The 13,791-nt window shown below is 39.4% G+C and overlaps 1 protein-coding gene across 3 annotated transcripts in view; it reads left to right on the top strand.

Moving 5' to 3' along the window:
- nhsb (Nance-Horan syndrome b (congenital cataracts and dental anomalies)) overlaps positions 1 to 9,732 on the top strand; it is a 40,328-nt gene extending 30,596 nt beyond the window's left edge. The window contains exons 2-13 of one of the 3 annotated variants that reach the window (XM_087793857.1): positions 279 to 431; positions 508 to 638; positions 1,043 to 1,090; positions 1,172 to 1,216; positions 1,293 to 1,337; positions 1,658 to 1,720; positions 1,908 to 2,100; positions 2,173 to 2,304; positions 3,007 to 3,153; positions 3,422 to 6,553; positions 6,653 to 6,776; positions 6,904 to 9,732. In XM_087793857.1, coding sequence (XP_087649983.1) covers positions 279 to 431; positions 508 to 638; positions 1,043 to 1,090; positions 1,172 to 1,216; positions 1,293 to 1,337; positions 1,658 to 1,720; positions 1,908 to 2,100; positions 2,173 to 2,304; positions 3,007 to 3,153; positions 3,422 to 6,553; positions 6,653 to 6,776; positions 6,904 to 7,534 — 4,844 coding nt within the window. In that variant the 3' untranslated portion in view covers positions 7,535 to 9,732. The remainder of the gene's footprint in view (positions 1 to 278; positions 432 to 507; positions 639 to 1,042; positions 1,091 to 1,171; positions 1,217 to 1,292; positions 1,338 to 1,657; positions 1,721 to 1,907; positions 2,101 to 2,172; positions 2,305 to 3,006; positions 3,154 to 3,421; positions 6,554 to 6,652; positions 6,777 to 6,903) is intronic. The other 2 variants (XM_087793858.1, XM_087793860.1) reach the window with 2 other exon arrangements.
- Positions 9,733 to 13,791: the final 4,059 nt, after the last annotated feature.

Below are 13,791 nucleotides of genomic sequence, written 5' to 3'. Positions count from 1 at the left end.
AAGTAAAACATTTAGAAAACTAGATTAATTCTGCAAACACCTACATTGCAACAGTATTTAGGCTATAGAAACAATTTGGAAGGAAAATAAAAAACATAATTTATTATGTAATAGCATTGAACATGACAATATGAAATTATGATTATCTCAGGCTCGTAGTTCTGTCATGTTTGTTTTTTGCAAATCTGTAGCCGCTGAATTGAAGAAAAGGTTCACATGCTTATCAGAACGTTAATATTTTTGATCTAAAGGTTGTACTCATTTTTTTTTCTTCACAGCCGTTTCAAACTTGGATATAGAGAGCAAGATATCTGTCCACTATCAGTCCTTGTGGCACCAGCAACACAATGTGTTTCATCCCTGCACGAGACCACCGTGTCTGGAGGAGTTGCATCGGAACGCTCAGTTCAGTCTCCGGGCTTTGCAACGAGGTGAGAATTCAACTTGACAAATATCATACTTGTAGGTTTGAAAAATATGACGCCATGCTCTCATGTCGTGCCACAGACGAAAACCAGCAGTCCACGAGTCGAGAGAAGAACAGAGTGACCATCTCAATTTCGGTAGCACCCCCTATTCCTACCTTCCCTTCACCACATACCATTCGTAGGCAGCAGAGAAGTCGACTGGCACGAGCGGTAAGAAACATGACTCTACTGTTACGACAATTAAAGATTTTTCTGTAATGCGGTTTTATTTTAAATAAAGAATGCAGAACATTAAAAAATCTAAAATTATCTTAAGTCAAGATTGGTGAATTGTCAAATACCTCTATGGCTGTTTTCAACATTTTTTATTTATTATATTGTTATGGAAAATTTAACAAAGTTGTTGTTAATGGAATGATATTTAGATAAAAATGTGTATCACGTCGACGAATCATCAAATTGTGACGAGAAAGATATTTAATTAATGATGATGTGGAATGACTTTGTTAACAGACGCGCCGTGTCACTGTGAGTTTTATCGGTCATGTCTGTCAGAATCCTACACACATGATTCCAGATCAAATTAACTAATCACATCCTCATGTTACATGCAGCAGGAGAGAGCAGAGCGAGAGCGGGAGTTAGACTATCAGCCCAGGAAGGTAAAGAAATATTCTAGATTCTTCTGCTTCATTTTTATCTATAGAAAAAATATTAAAATAATAATTCCTCTGTTTTTCAAGGAGAGAACGGTGAGGGAGACGGAAATCCAGACAGTACAACGAAAAGTAAGACGACCTTCTGCAAATCAAGACTCGTGAGGCATGTGAGTTTGAAGTCATTGATGTTCTGTTTCTGCTGCAGGAGAGACCGGTGAGAGAGGCAGACGTGCAGTCGATCCAAAGAAAGGTAGGAAAGGTTCTTGAGAGATCAGCCATGACTAAGTCCAGTAATATGAAGTCGATTTTGGAGGCTAAATGTGGGTGTTGTAGAAGAATCAAAAGTACTGTTTTTGGCCAAGAGTTTTGTGTTTTGTCAATGCTTAACTCTCAAGGGTACTTGTGCTATCTTGTGGATTTTTCAGATTATTTTCTTTTCAGTTTTATATTTCATCTATCTGAGAAAGAGGTTATTAAATGTGTTTTTATTTAAAATTGTTTCAAGTTGTTGCTAATGTGTTTTATGTTTGATCATTTTTGTTTTATTTCTTTTATGTTCCTGCTCACTAGTTTGAGTGCTTTTACTCACTGCATCCAATTGAAGGGTGTAGCTTCATTCGTTGGAATAGAAAGGTATTGAAATTTGTGGTGATATAGTCACACATCCCTACATTCCTAACAATGCTAATCCCTGTGAGAACCCTTTAACATTTAACCCAGTAGGTAACAAGTCACAAATATTTTCTAATAATTCCCTTTATACGACCAACTTCCATTTACTAATGGAGCGTATTTACTTAAAAGTGTCTATATCTTGTAGGCTACCTCAACAGCAGAAGAAGAAGACGACGAGGTTTCTGAAGCTGTGAGAACCAAAGCCTCGTCTCCGGAGGCCCCCTTGACCAGGGACAAACAGACAAGCTGGTCCAAGGAAAACTCAGAATCATCCGACCCAAAAGCAAACTCTGATTCTCATGGCGTCTCCTCCTGCATTATCCCAATTAATGTCACAGGTAGGAATATAAATAAACACGAACCAGCAGCAGGGTTTAACTCGGAAAGTCACAATTCTGACTATCTTTCAGGGGTGGGATTTGACCGTGAAGCAAGTGCCCGTTGCTCTCTTGTCCATTCCCAGTCGGTTCTTCAAAGGAGAAGAAAGTTGAGGAGAAGAAAAACAATAACAGGGATACCAAAACGAGTTCAACATGACATGGGTATAAAAATACATTTTCTTTGATATATAGTATTGCACTTTCATGAGTTGTATTGTTACCAACATTAAGAATGATATCATAATACTTCTGCTGATTTACAACTGGTTTTATTAAGATCACTGTCCAAACAAAATAGACCTCCAATGGCATTAAGGCGTAGAACCTGCTTATTTCTACATGCAAAGGCAGCGAGTTCACCTGCATTTCCCCTCACAGAATACTCTTAATCGCACTCAAACCCCCTCATACACATAGCTAAATTGACTGACTTGTCCCTTTGAAAGATTCAAAACATTGTCTGCTCTCTTGACAAATGTGTAAATTGTTAAGTAAAATAGGTTTGCTAGTGTATTAGCACGAGCAAATCCTACCTTGGAGTTAACATTCCTGTCCTCCATAGAAGAGAAAATCTGTATTTGGATGTTGTGTTGTTTCTTTTATCTTTGTTGGTGGGTAAACTGAACCGTTTGAAACTATAAATGGCAACATTCAAACTAATCTTCCAAATATCGTTTGAAACCACCTCTGAAACAACACACTGAAAAGTTATTTTACTTTTGGCTACAGACAACATCAATTTGACCAACATATTTGGACAGAATTTTTTGTAGGATGATGTACAACTCAGAAAGTGTAGTTTTTTGGGTATTGTATATTTTCCTAATGCAAACTAACTCTAAATATGTTATATTTAAAATTAAGATTCAGATGAATCACCAGTGGCAAGAGAGCGGACAGTGATTCTCCATGCGAACCCACACCAGCTCTCCCTGTATCAGGAAGACTTGTCAATCAGTGGCCACCACACTCGGGATTCTGGCTGCCAGACAGATGACTTCCTTATAGCATGTAAGTTACAGAATTCCATTTCACTTCATAGACAACTGAGAAGGAACTTTTTTGGACAGAGCTAAGACAAGGTGTCAAATTTCCATCATCCTTTTTTTGTCGAAAAATCTATTTCTATTTTCGAGTGGCAAGACCCAAAGGTGATGTTGAGAAACGCTGTGAGGGTGGACGGATCCTGTGCGTCCATCTAAAGCAGCATAACTAACAATTAACAATCAAACAATTAAACAATACTAAACACCTTTCTATTCTGCCTTTTCACCTCCAGGTACAGCTGCTCCCTCCAGAAGACGCATCCGAGCTCAACGTGGCCATCAGGGAATCCCTGCATCTCTGTCCCATTCAACCGGAAACATTTCCTCTTTAGGAGACCAGTCAGATTCCACGTATACGAGTAACACAACACGTGGTGGACGCCTGCGCTCTCGTAGCCTCCCACGAGAGGGTGGACGACTGATGGACAGCGATGAGGATGACGATGATGACAATTATGATGACGATGATGACGACGAGGAATTGTCTCCGTATGAAGCAGAGGATTTTATTCCATCTGGCCCCAGTCCGAGAATGAAGATGATGATGATGAAAGATGAAGAGGAAAGTACAGATGATCAGGCAGCACCTGGGCCGTTGCAGCTCGGCAGTCTTAAAAGAATGCAAAGATCCGGGGAAAGAGGGGTTGTCGGTGGAAGCCCGGAGCATAGCTGGATGGAAAGAGGACGCTCTCGTCTGCCTCGAAAGGTTGACATGGGCAGTTGTGAAATTTCCTCAAGTTCAGACACATTCAGTAGTCCTATACACTCTGTATCTACAACTGGAGTACTTGGCAGCCATGTGGACCACAAAGAGGATCACCAGTCATCAAGTGGCAATTGGAGTGGTTCCAGTTCTACATGCCCTTCGCAGACCTCTGAAACTATCCCCCCACCTTCCTCCCCACCACTGACAGGCTCATCTCATTGTGACTCCGAGCTTTCACTCAACACTGTGCCCAATGCCATGGATGAGGGGTTCTCGCTTGATACATCGTACCACTCTGACCTCAGACCTCAAGGCCAGGGTCAAAGATCCAGCTCATTTACATCCTCAGCAACAGACCAGCTGGATGATGCAGGTGTGAGTACAGCAAGTGAGGGAGAGTGGACATATCCTCAAGACCAAGACCACACTTATCAAGACCAAGACCACGACCAAGGTCTTGCATTGGTAAGAGGGTATGTTGCCAAACAGGGCTTGGAAGATCAACCATGTTTCAGTGAAAAGAAGACCAATACGACTGATAAAGAAAGTGTGACATATTATTCAGCTGATGCAGAGGGGTTTTACTCTTTGTCTGTGGATTTTGGGGCATGTAACCCATCATATAATAGGTACACATATAACTATGCAGATACAGGGCATGCCTGTGGCCAGGTAAACACTGTGGCAGCACCACTATCACATGAAATATTCCCTCAACAACCTACTGACTTCACAGCGGGCACTATGACTTTGGGGAGGCCCTGTCGCCCACTGAAAAAACCAAAAGTAAAACCTCCGCCACCTAAACGAATTTCCTCATTAAGGGAGACAAATAGTATTAGTGTTGATGTTGGAACTGATACACAGGCAGATCAGGAACAACCAAATATTGTCAAAGAACAAGAAATTGCCTTGTCTTCCACTGATATGAAGCTAAACCTGGAAATTGGAGGTGCTCCTGAACCATTACAGACATCTTGTCTCGTCACACAGCCCATGGGGACATGGGTCATGGGCCTAAGTGAAGCTGTGGATCTTGTAGAGCCAATGTCTTTCACCTCAGCAGACACACACTCTTTTAAGGATGAAGGTGCTGTGCAATCTGACTATGCAGACTTATGGCTTCACAATACTGAGCTTAAGACAAACAACGGCGAGTATACCTCAATGTCCAACTCAAGCACAGCCACAGGCACAACTGTCATGGATTGTGTTAAGTCACCTGACAGCTCTTCCTCCTCAACGGAAAGTAAAACCCAGGCCCTTCCCCAGAACGCAGACGTGAGGGCAAGTAGTCCGACTCTCCAACCAGCAGATTTTAAACTTGGGTCACCTGAAAAATTAGCTGGTCTGGCATCACCCTCCAGTGGGTATTCAAGTCAGTCAGAGACTCCAACTTCAACATTGCCCTCGTCTTCTGCAGCATTCTTTCCAGGACCTTTGTCACCTTCAACAGGCAAACGGAAGCCCAAAGTGCCAGAGAGAAAGTCCTCTCTTTCTTCGTTGCAGCATTTCCCAAGAGATGGAGCTTCGATTTGCTCTGGTTACAAAAGAGACCCAGACTTTCCACCACCACCCTCCCAACTTGATATTCACATTCTTCAAGGTGGCTATGTTAGACACACACTGTGCCACAGATCACAGCATATGAACACTCTGCACCATAGCAAACCGAGAATTACAAACGTTTCGGCCACAGGAACAAAATTATTGGTGCCTGAAACGTCCCATGCCAACGTCATCTGTCCAAATTCATCATCTGGAATTTCAAACTCAAATCTTCAAGTTCCATCTGCTCATCGTTTAGGACAATTGCATTCTGTCAGTCAATCTATAGACAGTCACACCACAACAGAACAAGAATCAAACGCATCAGAGAACGTCACAAGACGTAAATGTCCTCCTTGTGGTTCCACTCTGATGCCACCTCCCAAAAACACTCGACCTCTTCCTCCACGAAGACCTCCCCCTAAACCCCCAGCTCTTGAGCATAGGCCTTCAAACGATCCATCACAACTACCACCTCCTGGTCGCCACCCCGACGGGCCTCCCTCCTATGAAAGTCTGCTTCTCAGACAAGACCGTTATGGATCCGGAACCTTTTGGGCAATGACAGCATTCAGAAACCGTCTGGACCCTTTATCTGAACCTTCAGAGGACAGCTCACCCTTGCACCGACCAGTGCCAAGAGCGCCTCACCCTTCACCAGTCGATCTACACACACATATCCACTCCCACAGAGAGTTCCGAGGGCTTACCAACTCCACACATTCACATACTGAGTTGAGGATTTTGGGCGAGCGATCATTCTCTCAAGATGACGACGATGATGAAGAAGAGGAAGAGGAGGAACAAGTCAATGAACTTCCAAGGGCTGTGTGTTCCAGGGGAGGCATGCGCTCAGATCACCCTCCACCTCCTGCTTATGAGTTTGCTGGGGTATCCCACTTTGACTCAGGGCCCTGGGCTAGTCCATTCAAAGTGCCTGGTACCTCAATGGAGACATCGCATCCTTACCTAATCAGCGATGCAAGAAGACGAGGACAAGAGGAGTGGGAAGAAGAGGTCAAATCAGGTGCCACCAGAAGTGCCCATCAGCAGCAGCTGCATGAGTATAAAGATGACTCTACTCCAGACACAGAAGACTACTTCAGCAAAGGTAAGACTAAATGATCAATTACTTATATTTGAATATATGTGATGCGATCCTATGATGGGACAACCAGATAACATTTCACAGGAACCTCTTTTGCTACAGATTCCACGCCGAGTGATAATTCACTTTCCCCTTTGACTGAGGATTTGAGAGTGGACGACGACATTATTTTGACGTCACCGAACAAGTCAAGAACAACTGAAGACCTGTTTGCCATGATACACAGGTGACAATCCTCTTCACATTGGTCCATCATGTGAAAACTGTCATTAGTTGTTGTACGCTACACGTACATAACGCTGACATTCCTATTGTTTGTATTTATATTTTGTCTTATCATTTCTCCACGACAGGTCGAAGAGAAAAGTCTTGGGCCGGAAGGATTCGGGCGAGATAAATGCTAAATCTCGTCTTTGCCCCACGGCGTTACCCCCTGTTCCAGTCACCACCGCCATTGTCCCTCCAGCACCAGCACTTAATGTTCTGGCTGCACAAGCCGCAGTTGCTGGGTCACAACGGGCCCCTGTGCCAATCTATCGCAGCGCCAAGAAATCCAACACGTCCAATGAGGAATTCAAGCTATTATTATTAAAGAAAGGCAGCAGGTCGGATTCTAGCTACCGGATGTCAGCTACAGAGATTCTTAAAAGTCCTATAACCCCTAAGATACCTGGAGAGTACCCCCAGGAGGGGGCTATTAGGCAAGTGGAGGAACCACCCACCGCTACACAAGATGCCCTTATCTCTGGCTTCGAGCCAATCCAGATACCAGGCCTCTTTCCTAGGGCAATTTCTGAAAGTTTTGTGCCGAAGACCTTGCAATTATCAGCAGCATCTCGACAGGGACGCTCTCGCATCCCGCCAGTAGCCAACAGCAGTCGCTACAGCACTCGTAGTCGTCTATACACAGCTCCCATGCAAGCCATTTCTGAAGGGGAGACTGAGAACTCAGATGGAAGCCCCCATGATGACAGATCCTCCTAGTAGCTACAGAAGAACACCACTTGTTTAGTCAACTTTGAATAGCTATCATGTCAATGGAGATAATCAATGGAATACTAACATTTGAATATCGCAGAAGGGCAACTACTATTAAACTCTTCTGTGATGTATTAGGGTGTCAAAACAAAGAGGTGAATATAAAAAAAAACAAGGCTGTATTGTATTGTAAAGAGGAAAAAAAAGTTCATGTGCATTTAAAAGAGCAAATCTGAAAAGTATTTTGATTAAAATTCATTTTTCTAAGATATGAAGAAACTAATCCAAATGTTTGGTACTATATTATTAGAAAATAATTTTGTTAAATATGGACTCAAACTGTGTGCATGCACATGCACCATTAACAAATATTTCTACTTTGATGTGTTTTGAGTGGTGTGGGTTTGTGTATCACACAGTAATGTTTTTCTTATAAAAATTCAAAAATATATATATATAATAATTCTAACAATAGTAAATATTCCTTCAATTTTTAGTACCAAAAGCATTCAATCAATTAAAGAGTTCATACAACGTGTTTCTATCAACAAGCAAAGGTTGTTTTGTTTGTGAAAAGTCAGCAATGGAATTCTCTCTACTGTGCTCAGACTGATCTATATTTCCATCTGCTGATGCTGATCCTGCATAGATTGAATATCACCAAGAGCCAAACATATATTTCTTCACAAAAATGATATCCCAAAAGATGACACGATGCATGTATTTTTATAAAAACGCCTCAGACCATGGTAGAGGTTTTCCATGTTGCATGACATATATATAAATATATATATCAAAAAAAAAGAAAGGGGACACTTGTTTTGACATTATGTTATTTCATAAGAATAATTTATCTTTCTCTGGGAAAGGTTTTAGTTATATTTGTGCCACATCAGTGAGAAAAAATGGATTTGAATGGCTGAGAAAGAAAGGATGTGTCAAATTGTCTAAATTACGAGACTTCTTGATGAGACAATCGCGCCCAGCGAGTCCCTGCACGATTTGAGCCACGTCCCACAGGATCCAATATTTTTTAAACAGATGTTACAGAGGTCGGTCTTCCAACGATGGGCCAGTCATTCTGTTAACTTGTTTCAGAAAAGATTCTATTGGTAAAATGATGGAAATGCGTCAAAATGCTTTAGAGGGTCAATTTGGAAAAAAAAAAGCTTTCCGAGAGCTAATCTCAGTTTTGCACCTAAAGATTCTCCAAGAATACTTAAAAAATAAAATATATCATAGACAAAATGACATATGTATATTTGTACTGAATACAAAGTCATATATATAAATATATATTTAAGGAAACCAATGAACATACATTTTTATAGGGAATCAACCTGTGTGTAGCAAAGCAGAACAGGTCACACTGACATGAAACAGAAAACTTCTCTAGCCTCTCCTTGATTTGCACTAACCCAGTAGCATTAGACAGGTGAAAGCTCAACCGTGTCTTACACTTCAAATGTTATCTCACAGAAGTGGAGAGAGAAGCCACCAGCAGTATTAAAACACAGCTATTCAATGGCAGCAGCCTTTTATATCTGACACTAAAGTCGAAAAAACGGTGTTCAATCTTGCTCCAATGAATGTAATGCGTGAAGATTAGCCGATGTGTTACGTTGAGAAAAGACGTCGAGCAACAACAAAATGTTTGAACTATCACCTGCCTAAAAACAAATCTCACAACAGATATACTTCTTTAAGTCAATGACTGCAATTTAGCAGAAAGAATTCACTGTATTCTGTGAATACCTCTGCAAGCATTTTACTCTTTTGCAATTGATGTAATAAGCAGTCCAGTCGACAGACAGACACTCAGTGAATATGGGATGCAGAATTGACACTGTGTAAGATGGAGAAAGAAAAAAAAGCTGTGAAACATTTTACTCATGTTGCTGACACGCACTTGTTCCTGTTCATTGTTTTATTTGTTGTGTTTTCGATCGCATGCAATAATAAGAAAAACAGAACATCGCCATGTCATTCATTTTGTCGGGCAGACCTCTCCTGATGGTAAAAAAAAAAAAAAAAGATATATTTTGTATTTTCTGTTCTCATGTCAAGTACAATAGTGTGTTCTATAGATGTACAAACTGTCTGGCTATTTCTGTTCTGTATAGTTGTGATCACAAACAGGGGTTTATCTTGTACTGTATATCTATTAACAGGACAATCATAAGTTTAAGAGACTGTAAAGAAAATATATAGAACTTTCCGACAAGTCACCTGAACATGGCACTGGGTCCTACTCCAACATTAGCAGAGGTGAGGCCTGGAATTGGACGTTTAAAAAAAAAATCTGCAGTTGATTCATTAAAAATGATACTCTAGGAAAGAGAAGACGATATATAGACTCTTAAGCTTAACAAATTGTCATTTGTTTTACCGCTAACTCTTTTCAGAAAAATAGTTTTCAGACGATGCTTGATTCAAAAGAACGGATCAATAGGCTCAATACTGTATCACCTGGAAATAGCAACATGGCTGTAAATGACGTCTCGATCATTAAGGGGAAACATTTGAAGTAATAAGTTTGTTTAGTATTACTTTCTGCACTCTTCCTGACGATGTTGTGGCCGTGGTTTTCTTGGACGGTGAGGAAAAACTGTGAACTTGCTATACAAGAACAAAGATCACTTGGAAGTACAACCAAACAAGAATCTAAATATTCTTCATTCCAACCTGTCTTCCAATATCAAAGCAACATTTTCCTCCACAAAACAAGTCCCACAGTGTGCAGTATGGAATAACACTAAACAGAGTTTTCAATGTGTGAGAAGGCAAAAGAAGCAGTTCAACTGTCTATTTAAAGTTCCATGTTTAGCTAAGATTTAACAGATTTGAATCACTTTTGTATTTTTGTATAAACATGTAAATAGATTTTTGAAATAATAAAATGCTGAAAATTCTTTCGTTTTTTAAAATAATCCAATAAAAGAATAAAAAAAAAAAGTTTTGTTTTGGTTTTCTATCTGGTACGCTTTGGAACACAGTAATATTTTTTACTTTTGCTGGGGAACAATAACATTGTGAAAGCTCAACAGGTTGATTAGTAATTGTGCGTAAAAAAACAAAAACAATAAATGTGACATCGTTAAATATGAAGCGCACCACTACAAGTTCAACACTAGATGGCAGCGTTCCCCTGAAAATAAAAAAAAAGAATAACAAAGTACTACTTTTCAAAGTTTTGATGAAAATTTAATTATCTGGATGCTAACTCTAAAATGACCGTGATAGTTTACTGGGGCAAATAATTTAATTGACACATGAAACATTAAAACTAGCATCACAAAAGTCTTGTCTAACCATCTTTATTTAAGGTTTATTCTTTTGTTTACTTTTTTTATGTAATGCAATTACATCTTATAACAATACAAACATTCACTGTGAGGCTTTACTGGCACAATAAAAATTCCTTTTCGTATGTGATTCTAAAAAAAAAACCTCACCTACATGGGCAGATCAAATATTTTTCTAGATCCACCGCTGCTCTCAACATGTGATCTATATTCTGTAATATAAATTACCTTTAATCGACTTTAGTCTTTTTTACGAGATAGACTCATAACTCAGCAAAAAAAACAAAAAAAAATGTTGACTTTCAAAATGTGTCTGGCTTTATTCCATAAAAAACTGATGTGACTTTCTATATAAAAGGTTTAACCCAATGTTTGTCCATCACGTCGATATTTTATATAGTTACGGCTAAAGGTTTTCTTTCATTTTTGCTGCAATTGCTACTGAGGTTTGTGTGAGTAACAAACTGATGTTTATACAAGGCGTATTTATCAAGGTATTTACAAAAATGATATAACTGATATGTGTTCAACATCTCAACTATATTGGCGATTCATCCTCAAAATCATTCTGTTGTGTTTCAAAGTTCTTGGACCAACAATAGACGTTTGGCGAGGATGTCTACAGATTCCACAGACAGTGAGAATCGTCTTTGCAGTTTGATACATGATGACATTGTGACATCAGAGATTGAATCGACCCAGGATCTGTTTACCAAGATACACAGGTGAATTGTTTTGTGCAATTGTCAAAAAAATCCTTCAAACAATCAAAACTCTGATATATTATAAGTTTTATATTATTAAAACTTGATGTATCAAACTGGGTAGTTGTTTTAGTTTGGTGGTTCCTTGTAGAAGATATAACCATTACTTACTTACAATCTGCATATAGACAGGTGTTTGCATGTGTGCACCTGAAAACAAGACTCGACACATGGAACAAAAAACTCACACGGGTCAAAAATGGTGGGTTTCAAAACGCGTTTGGACAGGTTTCCTTGTGTATCTTTGTTTAACTATGACTACACTCACCATCCTCCAGATCCAAGGTAAAGGTCCTGGGTCGTGAATATTTTGGAGACTCAACCGTCATGGCACGCCCTGCCCTGAGAGAAAATTCCCTTGGTGATGATGTCGCCGCCGCCAACGAACCTCCATCTGCTACCCAAAAGCATCCGACAAAGTTGAATGTTACAAGAGCAAGGCGGCTCGATGTGCAAATCCAACGCTGTCCAGAGAAATCCAACACCTCAATGGAAGACTTCATGCGTCTATTTAGAGCTAAAGGTGTAAGATCTGAGAACATCAAGAAGAGCATGTCAGATACAGAGAGTCAACAGAGGTCTACAGTCCCAGAGGAGCCAGAGGAGGACCTGGCTGGGGTGCCGTCCCAGGAGATGCAAGAACTAATTCAACCCTTTGAATCAATCCATTCAAACCCTCCCGAGAACTTAATCTAAACTATGGTTTAACCTAAATTTGTAACCACATTTATTTATGAAACTAAGAAAAATGTTTCTTTCTTTCTCGTGTAAAATCAGAAAATGTATATAGTTTGAGACATATCTAATACAATATTGAAAAAAATATAGGCGTATGTTCCATTAAAAAACATTGTTTAGTGGTGTTCTCTTGTGTAAAAGTAAAATATTGAATGTTTTGTTTCTAAAAAAAATCGAGGAAAAACAGCGTTCCTCTCAACAGTTAAAATGTTTGATAAAACACTAAAGTAATTGGCACAGAAAAGGGTATTAATGGGTCTCTTTCGTGCAGGTGCATTGACACAAGCCTAACACTGGGCGGCAGTGTTTCCAAGTCAACGCCAACCTCGACTATAGAACTTGAAGGTCCAAACGAAATGTTTCAATTAAAAGTCTAAAATGGTAGTAATGTACTTAATGTTATTTAGGGCTTTGTTTTTAGTCAAAACACCGAACACAAACATTACGATTACATAGTATACATAAATAGTAGACACGGCTTACGACGAAAAGTTATATTCTCTCATATACTTGTTTATTCAAACGTTTACTGTACCTCGTTTATAATGTCGTCGTCTTTAGAGTTCCTGGGAAAAAGTAGTCATTATAAGCGTGAATGTAGTTTTATGAATCAAAAGATATGAAACAACTTATTTGTCGTTTCCCAGGATCATCTTTAAGCTCGTAGCATGTTAGCGAACTGGCATCACTTGAAGCTAGCTCTAGCATCACTTGAAGCTATCTCTTAGCTCGCAGACTGCGCGTCACTTACTCTTACTATTAAGTGTACACTTATCTTATCACACAAATTATATGTTTTGTGAATATATGTTGGAATTTCTTCTGTCACTGATGCTTCTTAAAGAGATGCATGTGATAAAATTAATGGCCTCAGATAAAAGTAATAATTGGCCATTTACTTGTGTATGATTTGAAGCATAACTACAATATTTCTAAATGTAATCTTTTTTTTTTATCTGTGAGTTCTGTAATTTAGATCTACAACATATTGAACAACTATTTAACTTAAACTTAGATGCTGGTCCTTCCTTATCTTTAAGGTCAACTAATGTAAGTAAGTAAGTAAGTAATTTTTATTTGTATAGCGCTTTTCCAGACCAAGCTCACAAAGCGCTTAAACAATCGAAACAATACTCAATAAAGTATATACTTTAAAGGGCAAGATAAAACTGCTAACACAATGTGTTGATTTAAGTATCTTAAATAGATCTTGGACCTCTATTGTACTCATCAATACATGTCTGTTTGTATAAAACTCTCTTTTCATTGAAATATATACATTAGAAAATGATATTAAGCCCCGCCCACCGAAAACACTGGTTGTTTTCTGGAGATTATAATCCCTTTTACCATAACCACGCCCACTCTGATATGATTGGTCAAGCATTGCGGTTTGTCACCATGTCTCATCAATCCCCGAAGTCTCGATCTCCAAGGGACTCATTGTATAAAAAAG

The sequence above is a fragment of the Callionymus lyra genome, chromosome 6 (genome assembly GCF_982586985.1).
Source record: "Callionymus lyra chromosome 6, fCalLyr1.hap1.1, whole genome shotgun sequence".
Classification (NCBI taxonomy): domain Eukaryota; kingdom Metazoa; phylum Chordata; class Actinopteri; order Syngnathiformes; family Callionymidae; genus Callionymus; species Callionymus lyra.
Note: the sequence above shows the minus strand (reverse complement) of the source record. Positions and strands in the feature narration are given on the sequence as shown.